The sequence below is a fragment of the Plasmodium falciparum genome (genome assembly GCF_000002765.6).
Source record: "Plasmodium falciparum 3D7 genome assembly, chromosome: 3".
Taxonomy (NCBI): Eukaryota; Apicomplexa; class Aconoidasida; order Haemosporida; family Plasmodiidae; genus Plasmodium; species Plasmodium falciparum.
Window position 1 is genome coordinate 342,501 of NC_000521.4, and position 22,500 is coordinate 365,000.

Here is a 22,500-nt window from a genome sequence, read left to right on the forward strand (position 1 = left end):
CAATTTTCTGTAAAATCGGATGATTCATTATATTCATTTGAATAAATACTATCACTATTATTATCATCATCATAACCAAACGAATTAATTGTTATTTGATTGGTTACAAGATATGTATCATTTTGATTTGAAGTATTTTTATTTGGATCCTGTTTATCTTTTTCGTTAATATTATAATTATTTATATATTCATCTACATGATTTTTATTTTTTCTGTTTTTCAAATGATCATCTTGATGAATTAAATTTTGTTTTTTTTCCCCCGTATCTTTTTCATTTGTTAATAGTTCATTTTGATTAGAACCTTTAAATATGTCCTCTTTTTGTTTACTCGAATGATCCTTATTATATTTTTTTTGCCTATATTTTTGTATAACATATTTTAATGAATTGACATCTGTTATATTAAATATACTGTGTTGAAATGTGTTATATGTTATGATACAATTTTGTAAATGCTCATGCAAGATATATCTAATTGTCAATATTTTAATAATATTTAAAAATACATTAAAAGGTTTGATTATTTGAAATAATAAATCGTAGATATGAAATTCATTAAAGTGATTATTTTGTTCATATACATTTATCTGATTAATATTATTTTCAAGATATATTATATCTTCTCTATATAGATAATAAATATATTTTTTTTCAAGAAGATTCTTAATAGGTATAGAATTAATAGAGAAATTTTTTATATCAATATTTGTTTTTTTCTTGTAATCATATTTATATATTTTAAATAAAAAGATATATTTTAACAAATAAATAAACACATATTTAATATATATAATACATTCTTTTTCTAGATTTATATATTTAAAGAAAAACTTACGAACCATATTTTTTTTGATATCTTTATTAAATTTATATGGAACATCATATAAAAATAATAATCTTAATGGTGGGATATTAAAATTATGTTGATAATATTTTATATTCTTGCTGAAAATAAAAGCATGATAAAGATTTGAAAGATAATATACTTTTTCGTCATAAACTAATTTTATATTATCTATACTTTTATATAACCAATTATGTTTTTTTAAAACATAAGGACAATATACATTAATATATGAATTATTTAATTGTTTACAACATATTCTATTTTTTAATATATCATTATAATTATAATATGAATGAACATATGGATTTATAATTTTTCTTATTTCATTTAAATAAAAATATATACTTTTTTTTTCATCTTCATCAAATGGTATAATTTTTATATCATATTTTTTTTTTTTATAATCATTAAGTATATTCATATGATATATATTATCATTATATGTATTATAAGACACATACTTTTTGTACAATTCGTATGTATCTTCTTCATTCATTTTATCATTATAATAATATTGGGAAAGGTTTTTAAAATTCGTATTTCTTTTACCACTTTCTTTTTCATCACCATAAAAATCATCACCATAAAAATCATCACCATCTCCTTTATCTTCATTTTCTTCATCTTTATTCATTTCCTTTTTTATAATATCAAATGATATCACATGATCAATGGAAATATTCATACATTTTAAGTAAAAAAATATTTTACTATGTAATGGAAGTCCGGTGATAATATACCTTTGCCTGCTTTCTCGTTCCCCCACATAATAAGAATCATCCCTCATTTTGTTATCTTCATTATTTTCTTTATTTTCATTATTTTCATTATCTTCATTATTTTCATTATCTTCATTATCTTCATTATTATTATAATCCGTGTGACATGTGCTGCCACTTTTTTTAACGCTTAATAATATATTATCCCTCCTTTCAACTTTATTTAAATACTTTCGCTTTTCTCTGAAAAACATGTCTTCTATCAAGACTAGTAATAAGTTTATATCCTTCGCCATGTCCTTAATATTAGTTATATGCGACAGCTTGTCTAACACATTTTTAAAAGAAACATTTTTTATATTTTTTTGTTTAATAATTATTAAGTTATACAAAAATTTTATTTTCATAATGCTTGAAAAAAGAAATAATAGATTTTTTTTTTCATTATTGACAAGTTTTTTTTTTTCTGGTATTTTTTTCTTTTTTTTTTTTTTCATTTTTTTTTTTCTTTTCATTTTCTTTTTAATTTCACATTGATTTATTAATATATTTTTTTTTTTCATAATGAGTAGATTGAAATTATGTTTAAGTTTAATAATAGATTTAATAATTTCTTTTATTATGTATATATTAAATTGATGTATTTTCTTCATATGTATACATATATATCTAACAATAAATAAAGGGGATATAGTTTTCCCTTCAATAATACGATGTATTTCAAAAATGTGTGCATCCTCTATTTTGTTATCTACATCATCGTCATTATTATTACTCTTCATGTTGTTCTTATGTTGTTCCTTATCTTGGTGTGATAAGAAAAAATATTGTTTGAAATATTTTCCTATATCTATATGTATTAATTTTTCATATGTTTCCAATAAATAAATGATTTTTTTTTGAATATCCATATTAGGAAAATATATTACCAGAGAAAAACAAACTGATTCTTTAACTTTTTTGCTAGCATAAAATTTAGGATGTTTTAAAAATTCAATCATATAATCATGATTATTTAACATATATATTTTATTTTTATAAATAACACAGAACTTTTTCTTCCCCTCTATAATTTTATTGTCATTTATATAAGACACTGGACAATATTTATAAAATAAACTCCAGTATCTATGATATAAATTAAAATTATTATTTTTTATTTCATACAAATTATTTGGATTGATATTGTTTTGCATTCTTTTATATCCAACATTAATATTGTTATCATTATTATTATTATTATTATTATTATTATTATTATTTATATAATCATTTTTATCTTCCTTATTATTTTTTTTTTTATTATTATTTCCTGTTTTCTCATTTCCATTTTTTTTTTTCATTAAATTGTCATATTCGTGCTTTCTCTTTATATTTATCATCAACATTCCTTTTTTTGCTTTTCCTCTTTTACCCTTATATTTATATGGGAAGAAATTATTTTTTAAATAATAAGAGTAATTATTTTTTATCATATTAATATAAAATAATTTATACAATCTAATATTACCAACAATATCTATAGGTATCATTTCTATATCATATTTATGTCTTAAATGTTCTGAAAGGTTTTCAATATATTCTATATTATTCAAATGATCTTTTTCATTTTCATTATATTCTTGGTCTGATTTCATATTTTTATCTATCAATATATTATCTATACTTTCTTCTCCTCCTTCATTATTTTTTATATTTTCCTTTTCATCTTTTAATAAAACACTTAAATGTTTTATCAACATTGATAAGTCCTTTTCATGTTCCATATCATCACAATATTTTTTTAAATTATTATAATAATTTTTGTAATATTTATCTGGACTCGTGCATTTATAAATAAAATTTATTTCTTTATTCATTAAATTGTAATAAGATTCATCCGTATGTTTATTCTTATCATTTTTATTGGTGTTTTCATAATTATTTATTTCTTCGATGATACTCTTGTTTATATTAATCGAAATATTTTGAGTTGCGTCATCACTTGGTTTATCGTAATGATCATCATATTCATCGTCATCATCGTCATCGTTATCATTATCATCTTCGTCATCGTCATCGTTATCATTATCATCATCTTCGTCATCTTCTTCTTCATCATCTTCATCATCTTCGTCATCTTCTTCTTCTTGTTCATCTTCTTCTTCTTGTTCATCTTCTTCTTCTTGTTCATCTTCTTCTTCTTGTTCATCTTGTTCATCTTGTTCATCTTGTTCATCTTGTTCATCTTGTTCATCTTCTCCATCATAATTATATTTCCCTTCACTACTAATACTCAAATAATATTCATCAGAACATACACTTTTGTGATCATTTTCCTCTTGATTTTCTTTTACATTTTTATACTTTTCTTCATTTTTATCCCATGCAAAAAGCTCACTATGTTTTTCTTCGACTTCTTCCTTTACATTGTTGGAAGAATCTATTTGTTTATCATTAAATTTTGAAAGTAGACGTCGATAAATTTTTTGTGGATTAAAATGTTTACCACTATGAATGCTGATAAAATGAAATATTGATGAACAAACAAAAAAAAAAAAAAAAAAAAAAAAAAAAATAAATAAATAAATAAATATATTTTTCGTATTAAACAAAAAATACACGTATATGTACATATATACATATATATATATATATATATATATATATATATATTTATTTATTTATTTTTTTTATTTCCTTTTAATTGTTGTTACCTAACAATGTTGTGCTTTTTTAAGATAAGACAAAATTTTGGGAACATCCCCTTGAACGGATTTGACACTATTATTTTTTGATCATCTAATAAATAGTCATATATATTTACATCCTTTTGATCATTTACATTTTTCAAAAAGTTAATATTTAAAAAATGTACATAATTAATATATTTGATAGTAGATAATCCTTTTAATTTATGAAGAAAATAATCTAGATGTTGTAAAATATTATAGTTATTAAAATATAATACATATCCATTATTTTTTGATATTATAGTATTCATATATTCTAACATTAAATCAATTATAATTTTTGATGAGATACATTTTCCTTCTTTTAAATTATCATTTATATATTTCCCTAAAGGTGATAAGAATTGTTTTTCTATATGCATATTTTTGTTTAATATTATGGAAGGCTCTATAATTTCTACTTTTAATTTTTTTATTAAAAAATATATTTCTTCATTCATATATGATATGATTAAAAAATTCTCTCTTTTACTTTTTTTATTTATTTTTATAAAACTTCTCATTTTTTTTATATCATCTGCTGGTAAATATTTTAATTTACTTTCATCACAATATTCTTTTCTATCCTCATGTATTTTGTCGTGCACATCTTTGTTTTCTACATAATCAAAATCATGTATATCAATGCACTTTTCTGTAGTATTTGAGTTATATGATTGCTTATTTAATTCATTCAAATTAAGACATATATCATTATTTTTGTCTACACACTTGAAATCTTTAATATTTATTTCTTTTGAATTTATCATATTCTCAAATTTATCGTCACTTTTTAAAACATCATTAATTATATCTACATTGTTTATCAAATCATTTTTCTTATCCTTGACGTGTACTTTGTTTTGAATATTATTTTGAACATTAATCTGATTTTTCGCATCATCTTCAATTTTTATATTATTTTTATTTTCATTCATATTATATGCAATCTTTGTATTATTTTCAATCATATTATTTTCAATCATATTATTTTCAATCATATTATTTTCAATCATATTATTTTCAATCATATTATTTTCAATCATATTATTTTCAATCATATTATTTTCAATCATATTATTTTCAATCGTATTATTTTCAATCATTTTATTTTCATTCTTCATATTATTTTTATATTCATTCATTTTATTTTCATTTTCAATATCACTTTTGTTTTCCATATTATTTTCATTTTCCATATCATTTTTTTTTTCCATATCATTTTTTTTTTCCATATCATTTTTTTTTTCCATATCATTTTTTTTTTCCATATCATTTTTTTTTTCTATATCATTTTTTTTTTCCATATCATTTTTTTTTTCCATATCATTTTTGTTTTCCATATCATTTTTGTTTTCCATATCCGTGCCACTTATTCTAACACCTTTTTTGCTGTTCTCTTCATTTATTTGTTCAATATTGTTTTCATCACATATATTCGTTTGAATGCTGTGTATGTCTTGTATGTCTTGTTCTATTTTATGATCAGAATATAAGACGCTATAAACTTGATTCTCATCATATAATATATTTTTTTCTTCTTCATTATTTTTATCATGTTTCTCTTCTCCCTTGTTATACTTTTTTATTTTGTGTGATTGTAAAGACCCAAATGTTTCATCGGTTTTAAAAAATTCTTGTTCTTTATTTTTCTTCATATCTTTATTCAATATTTTATTCATTTCATAAAACATTTTATCAGCATCATTAAAGAAATGATCATTTGTATATTTTTTCTTTTTAATATCTAGATTTTCTATGAACTCATTTTGTGTATTTATTTCAAGTGGATCTAGCTCTTTATTTGTTATTTCCATTTTATGATTAATTATAAAATCGTTTTCATAAAAGTTGTCCATTATATATTCATCATCATTATTATTATCTTTTATATTTTTATCTATTTTTAAAAGACTTTCTCTTTTAATTTTATTAATAAAAATATCTACATTTTCTTTGAACATATTATATGTGTTGTTTATATCTTTATTTAGGGAAATCATTAGTTCGTTTTTTTCTATTGATTCGTTATTCTCTTCAACTTGTACAATGTCATTTGTTGTTTTTATGTTTTTATTTTCAAGGATATTATCGTCACATATTTTGTTTATACCTTCGTCATAAATATTATTTATATTTTCGTCATAAATATTATTTATATTTTCGTCATAAATATTATTTATATTTTCGTCATAAATATTATTTATACTTTCGTCATAAATATTATTTATACTTTCGTCATATATATTATTTATACTTTCGTCATAAATATTATTTATACTTTCGTCATATATATTATTTATATTGTTATCACATATTTTGTTTATATTTTCAGATATTTCATTTTTATCTGCCTTCACCAAATTATCTATAAAATGTTGACTTTTTTTTTTCCTCTTTTCTTTTTCCAAATCATCGTTCAATGAAATATCCTTTATGTTGAATGTATCATTTGTCCTTGAAGAACTTTGTATTATTTTTTGTTTGGATATATTTCCATCTTGTATGTCGTTAATTTTATTTTCTTCATTTATTTGAATTTCATTAATTATTACTTCTCCCAAAGAATTATATTTTTCATCTTTTTTAAATATATTATTTTTACCTCTTAATTTCAATTCTTCTAGAGTCCTTTTTTCATTTTCTAGATAATTTTTGCTCTTAAGTATTTCTTTTGTTTTGTTATTTTTATTTTCTTTATCATTATTATATTCATTTGCATCTTCTTTCAAGTTTTCTTTCAAAACATGTATATATTCATCATCCTCATTAGATCCAATAATATCTTCTTCATATACATTTACTTTATTATTTGTTATAATTTCTAATTCTTTTTTTAATTCGAATGTGCTATCTTCATTTTTGTTTGTTGTGTATAATTTTTTTATTTCTTTATCCCTGCTTGGACTACCTTTAATATGTTTTGAGATGCTTTCTTTATTTAAGATATGTTCTGTTCTTATTTTATTGAACTCTTTTTTGTTGTTAATATTATTATTATTATCATTATTATTATTTATACTTTCAATTTTATTAATGTTTCTATTTAAATCGTCGGTTTGCTCTTCATTATTATTATATATTGTTTTATCATTTTTATTCTTTTCATCTTTTCTTTCTTGTAATTCTTTTTCGATATTTTCAAAAACCTCTTCATTGAATTCTTCTCCTTCATTTACCCCTAGTATAAGATTTTTCCCTTCAGAAGAAAACAAATCATACGATTTTTGGTCCTTCAATTTGTTATTTTCAACATAGATATTGTTGTCAATATTTTCATTATTATTATCATCAATTATTTTACACTCCTTAGTAACATCATCAAAATTTATTCCATCGATTATTATTAAATTATCTAATAAAGCATTCTCTTCAACCAGATCATCTTTTTGCACACTTTTTTTTTTGTTTGTTTTTTTTCTCTGCTTCTCATTTGTTTCTACATTACACACATTACATATAGAAGCAACTTCTGTATTTCTCCTTTTGTTCTGTTCATCTGTTTCTTTAGTTTCTTTATCCATACCACATGTATACGTGTATCTCTTAGATGTTAGGGTATTATTACTACTTATATTAGAATCTTGTAATTCTGAATATTTTTTTTTTTTTTTCTTATATTTTTTATCATTTTGATTAATCGTAAGAATGGAGCTTTCTTTTTCCTTATCTTGATATTCTGTACCTTTAGGTATCATATCTATAATAAAAAAAAAAAAATATATATATATATATATATATATATATATATATATATATTTGAATGTTAAAATATAAAACCATTGTGGTATATATTAACCAGAGAGAATAATTAAAAAATTTATTTATTTATTGATTTATTTATTTATTTATTGATTTATTTATTGATTTATTGATTTATTTATTTTTTTAAAATATATTTGCTTTACATATTATATATAAAATTACATAGTTTTAATGTTTTATTTTCTTACATTTTTCCTTTTTGTTTGTCCCAGTAAGACATTTATTTTTATTTAAACTTTGGTTTTGCTCATCAGGATGTTCCAAAGGGTTGATGTCATTAACATCCATAAGTATAATATTCCTCTGTAAATAATCATTATGTTGTTTATTGTTTAATAAATTTTCAAACAAATTTTTAGGTATTAAAGAGTTATCACCATCATCATCCATGTCATATAAAAATGAATTTTCTAATTTATAATTTTCACTGAATCTTTTTATAAAATGTTTTTTTTTTAAATTTTGAATTTGCATAGAACTTCTTTTGAATGACTGCAAATTCTTTAGTGTGTTTTTATTCTTTTCTTTTATTACATGTTTCTCAATAATATTTGTATCATTATAAAGAGATAGTTTTTTGTTTTCAGCTGTTCTCTTGAAATTTATCATTATCATTGGTTTCTTTTTGATTATCCGACCATCTTTTGTTTTAATTTCTATATACGTTATCCTGTAAAATAAAGATTTTAAAAAATGAGCATAATCATATGCATTTATTGTTGGTGTCCATATATCGGATAATTCAAAAAATGCATTAAAAAAAGAAGAAAAATTCAAATATTTCTTTCCTTCAGAATCATTTATCCATTCATCATTTACAATTTTTATTATTTCTTTTATATCAAATTGAGGAATTAATACTTTACATATTCTTAACATTATTTTAAAGTATTCAACTTTACTAAATTTATCATCCATCTTCTTATTCAAAATATTCATCCAAATATTCTGTACACATTCTATAAACACCTTATTCTTACGTATTTCTTCTCTTTCCTTTTTTAATTCTGCGTTCTCAAATTTTATATCACCACCTTCGAAGTATTGTTTTAAATTCGTAACATCTTTGTCCCCTGGAAATAAATTATCCACTTCTTTCTCTTTCATTTTTTTTTAACTCTATACATCTAATGTACATGGAAAAAAAAATTCAAATAGATATATAAATAAATATATAAATAAATATAAATATATAAAAATAAAAAAATATATATTATATATATATATATATATTTATATAATTACATAAGAACGAATATGTGATGTTTCCTACAAATGCTTTATTTTTTTGACCGATGTAATATTATATATATATATTAATATATTATATGTGTGTATAAAATATCTATGGTATAGTCCTTCCTACTTTTATATTCTCAAAATTAAGGAATAAAATAAAAATAAAAAATGTATTAGACAAATGTTTGAAGACTTATATTAATCAATATATCTTCAATATTGATAAACTGTATTAATACATAAATATATAGAATTGTAGAGGCAATGAAAATAGGAACATTTTTTATAAATTATTTTAAATATATACTATAATAATGTATAATTCGTAGAATGAGAGAGATATATTTTTAAGACCCTATTTTTTTTTTATTTCAAAAAATATAAGAAATATATATATATATATATATATATATATATATATATGTATGTTTATTATCATGCCATTACTTTTTATACACATTTTTTTATTATTTATGGTCCTAGCTCATCAACTTTTACCAAAAAAAAAAAAAAAAAAATAATAATAAAGGAAACCCACACATAGAACCTAATATAATATACTTTATATTATATATTAATAATTATAATTTCCAATATAAAGACAGGAGAGAAAAAAAAAAAAAAAAAAAAAAAAAAAAAAAATAAGATTAATTGAATTATATTAATGGTTCATACTTTTTATTTTTTAATATATACTAAGATATCAATTTCTTTTTTTTCTTGTACACATATTAAATTTATGAAAAGAAAAAAAAAAATTATATTTCCAGAAAGAAACATCATAAATGAGGTAAAAAAATAATAATAAAATATATGCCCACACATTAGTAAATAAATATAATTATATACAATATATTTATTTAATATTTCTTGCATATCTTTTCCTTTTACACAACAGTAGGTATAATAATTATAATATATATATATATAATATATATATTTATAATATATATATATATATATATACATTTACATATATATTTCTTTTTTTTTTCATTTCTTAAAAAAAAAAAAACCCACACAGGTACCATAATATATACATATATATATATATATTATTTACTAAATATATATTTTTATTATCTTCTTTGAATTAATAAAAAGGATAAGCTTGGTATAATATTATTTTGTCAATGTTGTTAATATATACTGATAATTTGTTCCTAATTAATTCATATAATTATATTTTATATCTTTCATTTTATTTAATATATTACATAATATATGTACTACAGGTAGATAACAAAAAAAAAAAAATAAAATAAAATAAAAAAAAAAAAAAAAAATAAAAAAAAAAAATAATATTTATAAGAGAATAATTTGTATTGAGTATAAATATATTAAGGTATATATAATATATATATATATATAATATATATATATATATATATATATATTTAACCACACATAGATACCCAAATGTATGATAATATATTAACACATATATAATATATATATATATTTTTACACTTAAATATTTTTTATCTTCTACTTTAGTATTTAATATTTTTCCTTTTAATATTTTTCCTTTTAATATTTTTCCTTTTAATATTTTTCCTTTTAATATCTTTCCTTTTAATATCTTTCCTTTTAATTTTTACCCTTTAATATTTTTCCTTTTAATTTTTACCCTTTAATATTTTTCCTTTTAATATTTACCCTTTAATATTTACCCTTTAATTTTTACCCCTTAATATTTACCCTTTAATTTTTATCCCTCAATTTTTTACTTGTTCACATTTTGTTTCTCATTCCATCAGAGAAATGGACGAAAAAGTAACAAACCAAGAAGTCGAAGAAATAATAAAACATATTAATGAGAATAAGAAGAATGAAGGAGAACATCAGAATAAAAAAATAAAGAAGAAACATTTCGAATATGTAAATTTATCGGAAAGGTTTATAATTACATGCCCTACATATACACAACAATTTAGTCATATTTATAGTTTACGAATAAAAATTATGAAAACACTTTTGATGAGAACGATAGAAGATATTGTGAAGAAGGAAGAAGGAAATGAAAAAAAAAAAAAAAATATAAATAATGACAATATAAATAATAATGACAATATAAATAATGACAATATAAATAATAATGACAATATAAATAATGACAATATAAATAATGACAATATAAATAATAATGACAATATAAATAATTATAATAATTATCATATTCTTCAATATTTAAAAGAAATTAAAGTAAACGAAAAATGTTATTGTATTGGTACGATTTTTAAAAAAATGGAATTGCGTCCATCTATATTAAATGAATATTTAAGTGAAATAAGCATACTTAATAATACAATAAATTATACACATGATGAAGATATTTTATTCTTAGAAGATGAAACAGCTAGATTAAAATTAGAAGGAAATATAAATAGTGATTTTTATATAACAGGTTTGACCGTTATAGTAAAAGGTATTGGTATGAGTAATGGTTCATTATATGTAGAAGAAATTATATATTCTTATATTCCTAAATTAGATATACCAAATTGTATTAGTAATGATGATAAATTTATTTTATTTGTATCGGGATTATATATTAATGAATTAAATAAAAGTATTAATAATATATCCTTATTAAGAAATTTTATTCTAAGATTACATGGGGATACATATTTATCAGAAAATCTAATTAGATTAATTATTCTTGGTAATTCGCTAAGTAATATTGATAATGATGAAAAGGATATGAACACAATAGACGTTTTCTTATCTTCATTATGTTCTTCTATACATATTGATTTAATGCCTGGTGATAAAGATCCTAGTGATTCCAATTTACCACAACAACCTTTTCCTAACATATTTTTTAAAAAAGCAAGAAATTTTAATTCGTTCCAATGTGTTACGAATCCATACTTATTCTCTATAGATAATATTAATATATGTTGTATGTCAGGAGAACCTGTTCATAATATTACTTCTTATTCTAAAAATAATAAAATGAATGCTCTTAAACTTATTGCACAAAGCAGAATACTATCTCCCACGTCTCCAGATACTCTAGGATGTTACCCTTTTACAAAAAATGATCCTTTCTGCTTAAATGACGATAATACATATCCACATATATTTATTAATGGTAACTGTTCAAAATTAGAAGTGCAATACATGCAAGATCATAATAAACAATTGCCTCTCTTAGTATGTCTTCCAAACTTCCATATCTCACCGAAAGCCTTCCTTATTAACCTCAAAAATTTAGAATACAAAATATTGACTTTTCAAATTGACGAAGACAAATAAAAAAAAAAAAATAGAAAAAAAAATAAAATAAAAAAAAAATAAAAAAAATAAATAAAAAAAATAATAATAAATAAAAAAAAAAATAATAAATAAAAAAAAAATAATAAATAAAAAACAAAATTAACTTTAAGAATGAATTGGGACAAATTTTTGTATTTTATTTTAAATTAGATAGACATAATATCAAATTTTACTTTTATACATGTATAAATTTTTTTATATATTTTCATATATTTTATAAATTTTTTTTTTTCCGTGTAAAAAACAAAAAAAAGTGGAACACAGTTCCTATTTTTAAATGTCCATTTTGAATTATTAAATAATTTTGAATGCAACAAATATAATAAATAAATAAATAAATAAATAAATATATATATATATATATATATATATATATATATATGTTCATATATGTTTTAAACAAAAAATTAAATATTATTAATATAATCCAGTTTAGAATAATTCTTTAGACCTTCAAAAGAGGCATATTGACAAAAATTATTAATTAAATATTATATATATATATATATATATTTTTTTTTTTTTTTTAAGTTATTATCTTTTAATAATACTAATAAATTGTATCTTCATATATATATTTATATATCATATAAATATTATGCATACAGTGTGTACCGATAAAATTATTCTGCATACAATATTTTTAGAACAAAAAAATAAATAAAAATATACATATGTATACTTTTATATAATGTTCTAACAAATCTTTAAAAATTTGCACTCTTTTAAAAAAAAAAATATAAATAATTATGTTATATAATATTTTCTTATATTATATATATATATATATATATATTTTTTTTTTTTATGTGCATCATTTATATATATCTTCCCTCGTACCTGATTTTGTTGTATTTTATTCCATATAATTTTTTTCTGTATACAATACAAAAAAAAAAAAAAAAAAAATATATATTATATAAAAAAATAAAGATAAAAATATATTATTTTGTTAAAGAAAATATATATAATATAAATAAAATAAATTACACTTGTCCATTTTTATGAATGTTTATATGTTTATATATATGTATATATTTGTAAATATATGTTGCATAATATATACAATTTAGACAACAAAAAAAAAAAAAAAAAAAAAAAATTAAATAACAAGATATAAATGCTTACATATATATATATATATATATATATATATATATATTTTCATATTACAAAGGTAGGTTTTAATTTTTATATATTTTATTATTTTGTTAATTTTTTTGTATATTAAAATGATAATACACATGACAAAATGAACAATATTACAATTCGTAAACCATTATTTGAAGTTCCCAATGAAAATAAGAGTAATGTTCTGAAATATGAAAAAGACAATGATTTTAATAATAAAAAAAATGATCCATCAAATTTAGAAAGCTATATAAGTTCAACTTTACCATACAAAAGAATTGAAAACAATCATCATAATTATAATAATGCTAAATATGATGAAAATAATAAGAATGATGATGATCATATACCTTTAGATTTAAATAATAAAGAAAATATGAACTTTTTTGTTAATAAAAAAAATATACATAACTCTAATTTAAACTATAATCATGATAATATCTTACAATCTTATAGAAATGGAGAAATAAATAGAAACTATAATATTATGGATAATATGTATGATGTATATTATATTAATAAAAGTAAAGCTAACCTTAACGACTATCTTAAACATGTTAATATTAATCATACCGCACCATGTATTGGGGAATTTAGAACATGCATGAACTGCTTTTTAAATATTTCCACACTATTCTGTAAAACTTGTAATATATTCTTATGTGCAATTTGTAATGTAAAACTACATAATAATAAATCCAATCATATTATAAATGTAGCCAGTAGCGGGTTATACGAAAATAATGTTAAATTTAATGATATTATTTTAAAAGAAAAAGATAAATGGCTTGTTGAATTAGATAATAGCATACCAATAAAAATTCGAGAAAAATGTTCTGTTCATACTAAGGAATATATAAAATATGTATGTAAAACTTGTAAATATACACTCCTGTGTGCAGACTGTTTGTTAAATGATCCTGTACATGTTCAGAATAAAATGGAAAATGACATGAACATAATAAAAAATGACATGAACATAATGGAAAATGACATGAACATAATGGAAAATGACATGAACATAATAAAAAATGACATGAACATAATGGAAAAAGACATGAACATAATAAAAAATGACATGAACATAATAAAAAATAACATGAACATAATAAAAAATGAAATGAACATAATAAAAAATGTACCTGAACAAAAGAGAAAAAACGAACACTTTCTTCCTGAACAAGTTCAGGAAAATAATGATAATAAAAATGGATCAAAGAATGATAAAAATCTAAAAGATAGTAATAAAAAGAAAAGAGAAAATCAATATATAGTAAGTATATATAAAAAAGAAGAGACAAGTGATTCAAATAATAAAGATATCATTAAAGATGTCATTTATAATAACGATATTGATAAATTAAAACCTGGATTTAAATTGATTAGAGGGAATCATGAAATTCTAACATTGATTGATGCAAGAAATGACATAAAAGAAGAATTAAATAACAAATTAGAAATATTGTGTAAAAAATCTTTAATTTTAAAAAATACTTTGCCTTCTTTGAGAAATATTTGTAAATATGGAAAAATTACCTGCAAAAATAATAAAAGATCCATACGATCTGGATTTACTGTAACAAATAATATATTGAATGATAAAAAGGTTAAGATTCATAATGATTTAAAAAAATTACAAGACAAGAGTACGAACTTTTTGAAAAAGTTAGATCAAGAAAGAATAAATTATCGAAATTATTTAGAAAAGAAAAAAAGTGAATTACAACATATGATAAAATTGAGTAATAAGAATGCAGGTTTGGCATTAGATTATTATGTACAAAAATTAGAATCATTTAAATGTTTGTTTTTTACAAAAGACAATTTGATAGATATAGAAAAAAAATTGGAAGTACCTCATTCTAAAATAAAATCAGAATTCTTATCATTTCTAATAGAAGAGATGAAATATGATATATTAAATTCAAAAATGAATATACAGAATAGATGTCAGAGTATAACAAAAGAATTTGAACAATTATTTAATTGTAATATAGAAATTCCTGTATATCCAGTACATTTTAGAGATTTTTTAAAGAAGAGAACATTTAATAATAAACAAGATGTTCATTTAATAAGTAATGATAAAAAAAAAAAACAACAATATTTTCATATATTACCTTTTACAGATTTTTATATGAATATCGAAATATCTTATCAAATCAAATGTAAGAGAAAAGATTCATTACATTCAAAATGGGAAAAAAGAACTGTCTCGGTTCGTTCCATATATTTATGTATTCATACACATTCAAGATATATAAAACGATCTAATAAATATCAAAATGATGAGTTTGATGAAAATGTCTCACATAAAAATGATGCTGTAGGAAGCATCGCATATGAGATGGAACAGAACGAAATAAATGAACAAGAAAGGAGAGATGGAGAAATGTTAGGAGTAGATGAAATGGAAAATAGGAATAAAATTGAAAATTATGAACATATAGATAATGCAAGTTCCGAAATTTCAAATAAGGAGAATTGTTTAATTCAAAAAAATATGTCAAACAATTTAAGTAACGATATTGAATCTATTATATGTCTTAGTAATGTTGAAATAAAAATGTTCAATGATCCTAATATAACAAATATAACTATATTAGAAAAAAGAAATTATTCCTATGGAATAGAGCTAACAGAATATAATGATAAAAAAGATTTAGTTGGTTATTGGCTCTTAAGTCAAAACAATGAAAAAGATATGAAAGAATTATATCATATATTATGTGCTATTAAAAAGAAGAATCCTAAGGCTGCTCGTATACCTTCATTTTATCCTAAGATAAATATGAATAATTCTATGTTTAATTATCATGAGAATAATATAAGTACGATATATAAGAATTTTTCGGCCAACCTTATTGAACCGTCTTATTTTATAAATACATCTGAACATGAAAAAGATGAAAGAGATGGAAAATATTTAGAAGCAAGTATTAATGATTACATGAGTGATGATAAAAAAAAAAAAAGATATGATAGTATAGAATCCTTAAGAGGTAGTGATAAGATAAAAAATGATCAAATTTATCAAGGTGGCCATAGTTCTAGTTTATTATATTATTATGACAACAACAATGATGATAATAATAATAATATGTATGATAGTAGTAGTAGTAGTAATCATAATTATTATATTTTAACAAATGATAAACGTCTTAATATGGATAACTTTATAAACAACAATTTAGAAATAAATAATTCACAAAATAAAGTTATCGAAAAAAATTTAGAGTACATAAACAATGTTAAATTAACCAAAACAAGTAACTATGAACAATCAAATAATACAAATTCGAAGGATGAGCATAACATATCTTCAGATAAAAGTAAAAAAGAAGATACATTAAATTTAAGCAGGAAATCATCATACGAATATAATAATAAAATACTTCAATCAACAAGTAATAAATCTTTGAATGGTGCTTATGAAAATAATTTATTTTCTGGAAAAAAAAAAAAAAATAAAGGAACTGTATTAAAGGATATAGAACATATAAATGATATACAGGACAAATATCCTGAAGATCTAAATATAAATTGTGTGAACAAATATGTAATAGAAAATGAAGAAAAACATCTATTACCTTTAGAATTAGAGTATAATTTGGTGTCTAGTGATGAGAAATTCGGTTTAAATAAGATAAAAAATGACAATAATATAATATATATGAAACATCAAAATTATCATAATTTATATGATGATAATCAAAAGAAACATATATTATTTGATACCAATAAAAATGTATCGATTCAAAGGAATAATAATATAAACAGTGTAATCAAAACAAATCACTATGAAGTCGAAAAAAATAATAAAGACCAAAGAAATTATGATAATTTTACATGTGACAAAAAAAAAAAAATATATTACAATATAATAAATAGTGACAAAGATATATATCATAATAATATTATATATACAAAAAATGAAAAAGAAGGAATCGGAAATATTCATCTTAATCGTAACGATAAAGATATAACCAACTTTGAACTTTTAAAATTAGATGGTGTTAAAGAATTTCTAGACACATTTAAGGATTCATATATAGATTGTCATAATAAAAAAGAAAATATTTTAAATATGACGAATAAGAATAAAGAAGATCATCAAATAATTGATGTTGCTGATAAAATATTTAATGAAACTAATATGATTACTATGGATAACAACAAAATATATGATGACAAAAATGTACATGAGAAGAAATGTACACATAATGATGTCATACATCATAATATGGATATTTTAAGTACTTCAATAAAAAATAATGAGGAAAATTTATTTATAGATACCTATCAAAAACAAAATCGTATTGGAGATATTTATATGAACAGGATTAATATTCTTCAAGAAGATGATGATGATGATAATCATAATAATAATCATAATAATAATAATAATAATAATAAATTAATTTTATTTGAATATACCAAAAATGATCAAATGTTGCATAATAATAAAAACAATTTAGAGGGTACAGAAGAATTCTCCGATTTTATTGAAAAAAAAAATAAAATAAAAATAAAGAATAAAAATGAATCTTATCATAAAATAGATGAATCATTACTCAGTAATGAAAAAAATAATAAAGTGTCCTTACTGCTTATAAATAATAACAAGGACTCTTCATCAGTAGATAATAATAAAAATAATAATAATAAAAATAATAATAATAAAAATAATAATAATGAAAATAATAATAAAAATAATAAAAATAATAATAATGATAGCTTCTCAAAAGATAACAATCTTATAAATAATGACAATAATAATAACAATAATAATAATGATAGCTTCTCAAAAGATAACAATCTTATAAATAATGACAATAATAATAACAATAATAATAATAATAAGGTTATAAAAAAAGAAATAATAGATGATAAAGAAAAGAATGATATTCACAAAAGAGACAATATATACATTAAAGATGTAAGTGTATCTCCTCTTATAAATAATCATCCTAATTTAAATTCCATGAGAAAGGACAGAACCATTGAACCTCTCAAAATAATTAATGGAAAAAATAAATTAATAAAGGATTTAAAAAAAATTCAAGAACAAGTTGAAAGAAAAATAAGGAAATATAAAATACAGATGGACCAAGAAAATAAGAAGCCACCACCTTCAAAAAATAAAATTAATATGAAAAGTATAAATTTGGACATTGATGATGATCAAAATGTGGATTCTCAAGGTATTGTAGATTATGTATTAAATCAAATAGGAAACAAAAAGATGGGTCAATAAAAAGTACAATATATATGTATGTGTATAGAATGGTTTCTTTTAAGGTTTTTATTTTTGATATTTAACATGTAACATTTGAATGTATAAATATAATCACACATATATATATATATATATATATATATATATATATGCATGCCATATGATATATATATGAATGTATCACTTTTTAAATATTTCATAATAATATATTTTTATTTTATTTTATTTTTTCATGTTGTTTTATTATTATTTTTTTTGTTAAAAAAATGTTAAATATTATGGTCACACTTTTTACCATCGCATGGGAAGTATGTTGAATTTTAATTTTTATAAAAAATTTGTAAAAAGTATGTTTTTTTTAAATAAAAAAATAAAAAAACAAACATAAAATGTGGGATAATATATATGATAATATATATGATGATATATAAGAATATGATGCTGACGCAGTCAAGTGGAGTTTCATATTCAAGAAAAAAAAAAAAAAAAAAAATATATACATACATACATACATATATATATAAATATATATACATATATATATATATATATATATATATATATATATATATATATATATATATAATCTACATATATACATGGTTATATTTTTTTTTTTTTATCAAATTAATTATTCTATTATGAAGAAATATACAATTTATAAAAATACTCACCACGGTTAGTTAGGAAGCATTCTCTTATAAGAATAAAAATTTATACATAATAATAAAATAGCACACTGGAAAGAATAAAATAATATATAAATAAATAAATATATATATATATATATATATTTTTTTTTATTTATATATTTCCATATATTTATGTATATGTGTGTATACCCATTTATCTATTCATCCACTTCACTTTTTTTATTTCTTTTTTTACCTATTTAAATTTTCCCCTTATGAGTAAGGACTTCTCTGTGTTCCTGCTGCACTACTTGGGTTTTTAATAGTTTCGTCTATAGATAAAATCAAGCATGCTGCTTCAGTAGCACTATATATAACATTTCTTTTTATTTTGGTTACTTCGAAAATACAGTTATCATATGCATTAATGATATCTCCTTCCATACAATCTACACCATACCAGATATCGCTAGTTTGTTCAGAATGTTTTTTTCTTAATTTGTTTAAGATATCTGTTGAATCATATCCTGCATTATGTGATAAATGTCTAGGTATAGATTCTAATGCTTTTGCAAATGAGAATAAAACAATTTGTTCTTTATTACATATGGATCTACTATAGATTCTTAGATATTTTGATAATTGCATTTCTATGGATCCAGCCCCTGGTACAATTTCTGAATTGGTTATACATCTTAATACAATCATAATAGCATCGTTTATTGATCTTTCTACTTCTTCAATAAATTGTTTTGCTCCCCCTCTTAAAATAATGGTTACAGATTTGGTTTTTAAACATTCTTTAAAAATATTATATCTTTCATTTCCTATTTGTACTTCTTCAAAAACACCACAAGTACCTAAAACATCATCGTTTAAATTAAATAAGGATGTTTGGACAAGAGCACCTGTTGCATTGGCTGTTCTTTTTAAATCGGCATCTTCAACTCTCCCAGCACAGAAAATATCATGATCCGCAAAAAATTGTGTAGCTATATCACCGATAGGTAATTTTGATAAAACAATATTAGCACCACAATCTTTAATTAGATTTAATTTTTTAAAAATAATATCCCATTCAGCTTGTACTATAGAATTATATTCATTAGGGTTTTCAATTCTTACTTCAGCATTTTCTTTTTCTGCTTTTAATTCTAATTCTACATTTAATAATAAAATTTTTGGATTAATAAATTTTTTTGGTTGTTGTTCAAAACCAGCATAAGAAAATGTTTTTTTAAATGCAACACCATAAATTAATTGAGTATCTAAACAAGAACCTCCTGTAACTTTTTTTATACCTATATTAGATTTATCTAAATTATCACCTAATTTATAAACAGCATTAACAACTAACTCACCAAAAAATTCTTTATGATTAGAAACTAATTTTGAATTTAATGCCGTTTGAGCACATTTTAATAAAATACTTCTTTTCTCTTCTTCATTCTTATTAGAAAAATTTAAACTTAATTCATTTAATTTATTTATAGCAACATTACAAGCGTTACGAAATCCATCTATAATCATATTCGGTTCAATACCATCATTTAACAAACCCTTTGCTTCATTCAATAATTCACCTGCCACAACAACAACAGAAGTAGTACCATCACCAACTTCGTCATCTTGAGATTTTGCTATATCAACTAATATCGAAGCAGCTGGGTGACTAATATTTAATAAATTCATTACGGTAGCACCATCATTTGTTATCGTAACATCTCTTTCTGTATAAATTAATTTATCCATACCTCGAGGACCTAAAGTTGTCTTTACTATATCTACGATAATCTGACAAGCATTGATATTCCTAATTATTTGGCTTCTACCCTGAGCGGTATCCGTCCCTTCCTTCAAAAGAACAATCGGTAAGGACTACAAAAAAAAAAAAAAAAAAAAAGAAAGAAATATTAACTCAACATAGGTAATTATAAATCAAAATGGAAAAGAGCACAAACATGGAGATGTATACATATATCTAAAAAAACACAAGAATGTGGTAAAAAAAAAAAAAAAAAAAAAAAAAAAAAAAAAAAAAAAAAAAAAAAATTAATTAATTATAAAGCGATAAATACATTATCAACAAAATGTGGTATATATATATATATATATATATATATATATATATATTATATTATATTTATTACCATTAAGTGACTCATCTTTCTAAATCTTACAAATTACTAAAATATTTATAAGATATTATTTATATATTTATATATATATATAGATATTATATTATATATATATATATAAATATTAATACATAAAAAAAAAAAATAATAAATAAATAATAAAGTTTATTTTTTAAATATACGAGTTTATTAACTTATGCTCTTTTGTAAATTTATATTAAGTAGAGCAAAAATATGATTTTTCTTTCTTTCTATCTTTCTTTTTTTTTTTTTTTTGAGAACGTTAATGGAAAAAAAAATATATATATCCCTTAAACTATATATTTATATTTCTTCATATAAAGCTTCTACTTTCGAGGGAGTATAATAATAATCATATATTTATAATATAATATAATATAATATAATATATATTGTTTTTTATTCTTTCACGTACTGTCATTATAAGATTAAAAAAAAAAAAAAAAAAAGGGAATATAATAAATTCTTTTCTTACATAATAATAATATGTATATTATTTATATATATTATATATTTTTTTTGGATGTTTTTTTTTTAATGTATACATATATATATATATATATATATATATATTTAATATATACGCATATATGCATATATATATATGTAAATAAGCTAATATTATATTAATATATATATTACTATTTTATTTTTTCCTTCATTATATATAATATATTATATAATATATATATTTATATATATTTATTTATTTATTCATTTAAATAACTTCTCTATATAGTTTTATTTTTTTACAAAAATTACATTAATCGGCA

General features: G+C 20.3%; 4 protein-coding genes across 4 annotated transcripts in view; 2 read left to right on the top strand and 2 right to left on the bottom strand.

The window, feature by feature from the left end:
- The window catches only part of PF3D7_0307900 (conserved Plasmodium protein, unknown function), a gene marked incomplete at both ends in the record, with an annotated part of 11,625 nt that extends 2,473 nt beyond the window's left edge, over positions 1-9,152 (bottom strand). Inside the window, 3 exons of the mRNA XM_001351118.1 lie at positions 1-4,068; positions 4,266-7,980; positions 8,234-9,152. The exon at positions 1-4,068 is cut by the window's left edge and continues 2,473 nt beyond it. Coding sequence (XP_001351154.1) covers positions 1-4,068; positions 4,266-7,980; positions 8,234-9,152 — 8,702 coding nt within the window. The remainder of the gene's footprint in view (positions 4,069-4,265; positions 7,981-8,233) is intronic.
- A 1,896-nt stretch (positions 9,153-11,048) lies between these two features.
- On the top strand, positions 11,049-12,545 carry PF3D7_0308000 (DNA polymerase delta small subunit, putative; the record flags this gene model as incomplete). The annotated part of the gene is made up of 1 exon (XM_001351119.1): positions 11,049-12,545. The coding sequence occupies one exon, from the start codon at positions 11,049-11,051 to the stop codon at positions 12,543-12,545; it is 1,497 nt and encodes a 498-aa protein (XP_001351155.1).
- Positions 12,546-13,818: 1,273 nt separating this feature from the next.
- On the top strand, positions 13,819-18,954 carry PF3D7_0308100 (zinc finger protein, putative; the record flags this gene model as incomplete). Its single annotated transcript, XM_001351120.3, has 1 exon — positions 13,819-18,954. One exon carries the CDS (start codon positions 13,819-13,821, stop codon positions 18,952-18,954), a length of 5,136 nt encoding a protein of 1,711 aa, XP_001351156.1.
- An 887-nt stretch (positions 18,955-19,841) lies between these two features.
- Positions 19,842-21,733, bottom strand: PF3D7_0308200 (T-complex protein 1 subunit eta; the record flags this gene model as incomplete). Its single annotated transcript, XM_001351121.1, has 2 exons — positions 19,842-21,446; positions 21,719-21,733. 2 exons carry the CDS (start codon positions 21,731-21,733, stop codon positions 19,842-19,844), a joined length of 1,620 nt encoding a protein of 539 aa, XP_001351157.1.
- Positions 21,734-22,500: the final 767 nt, after the last annotated feature.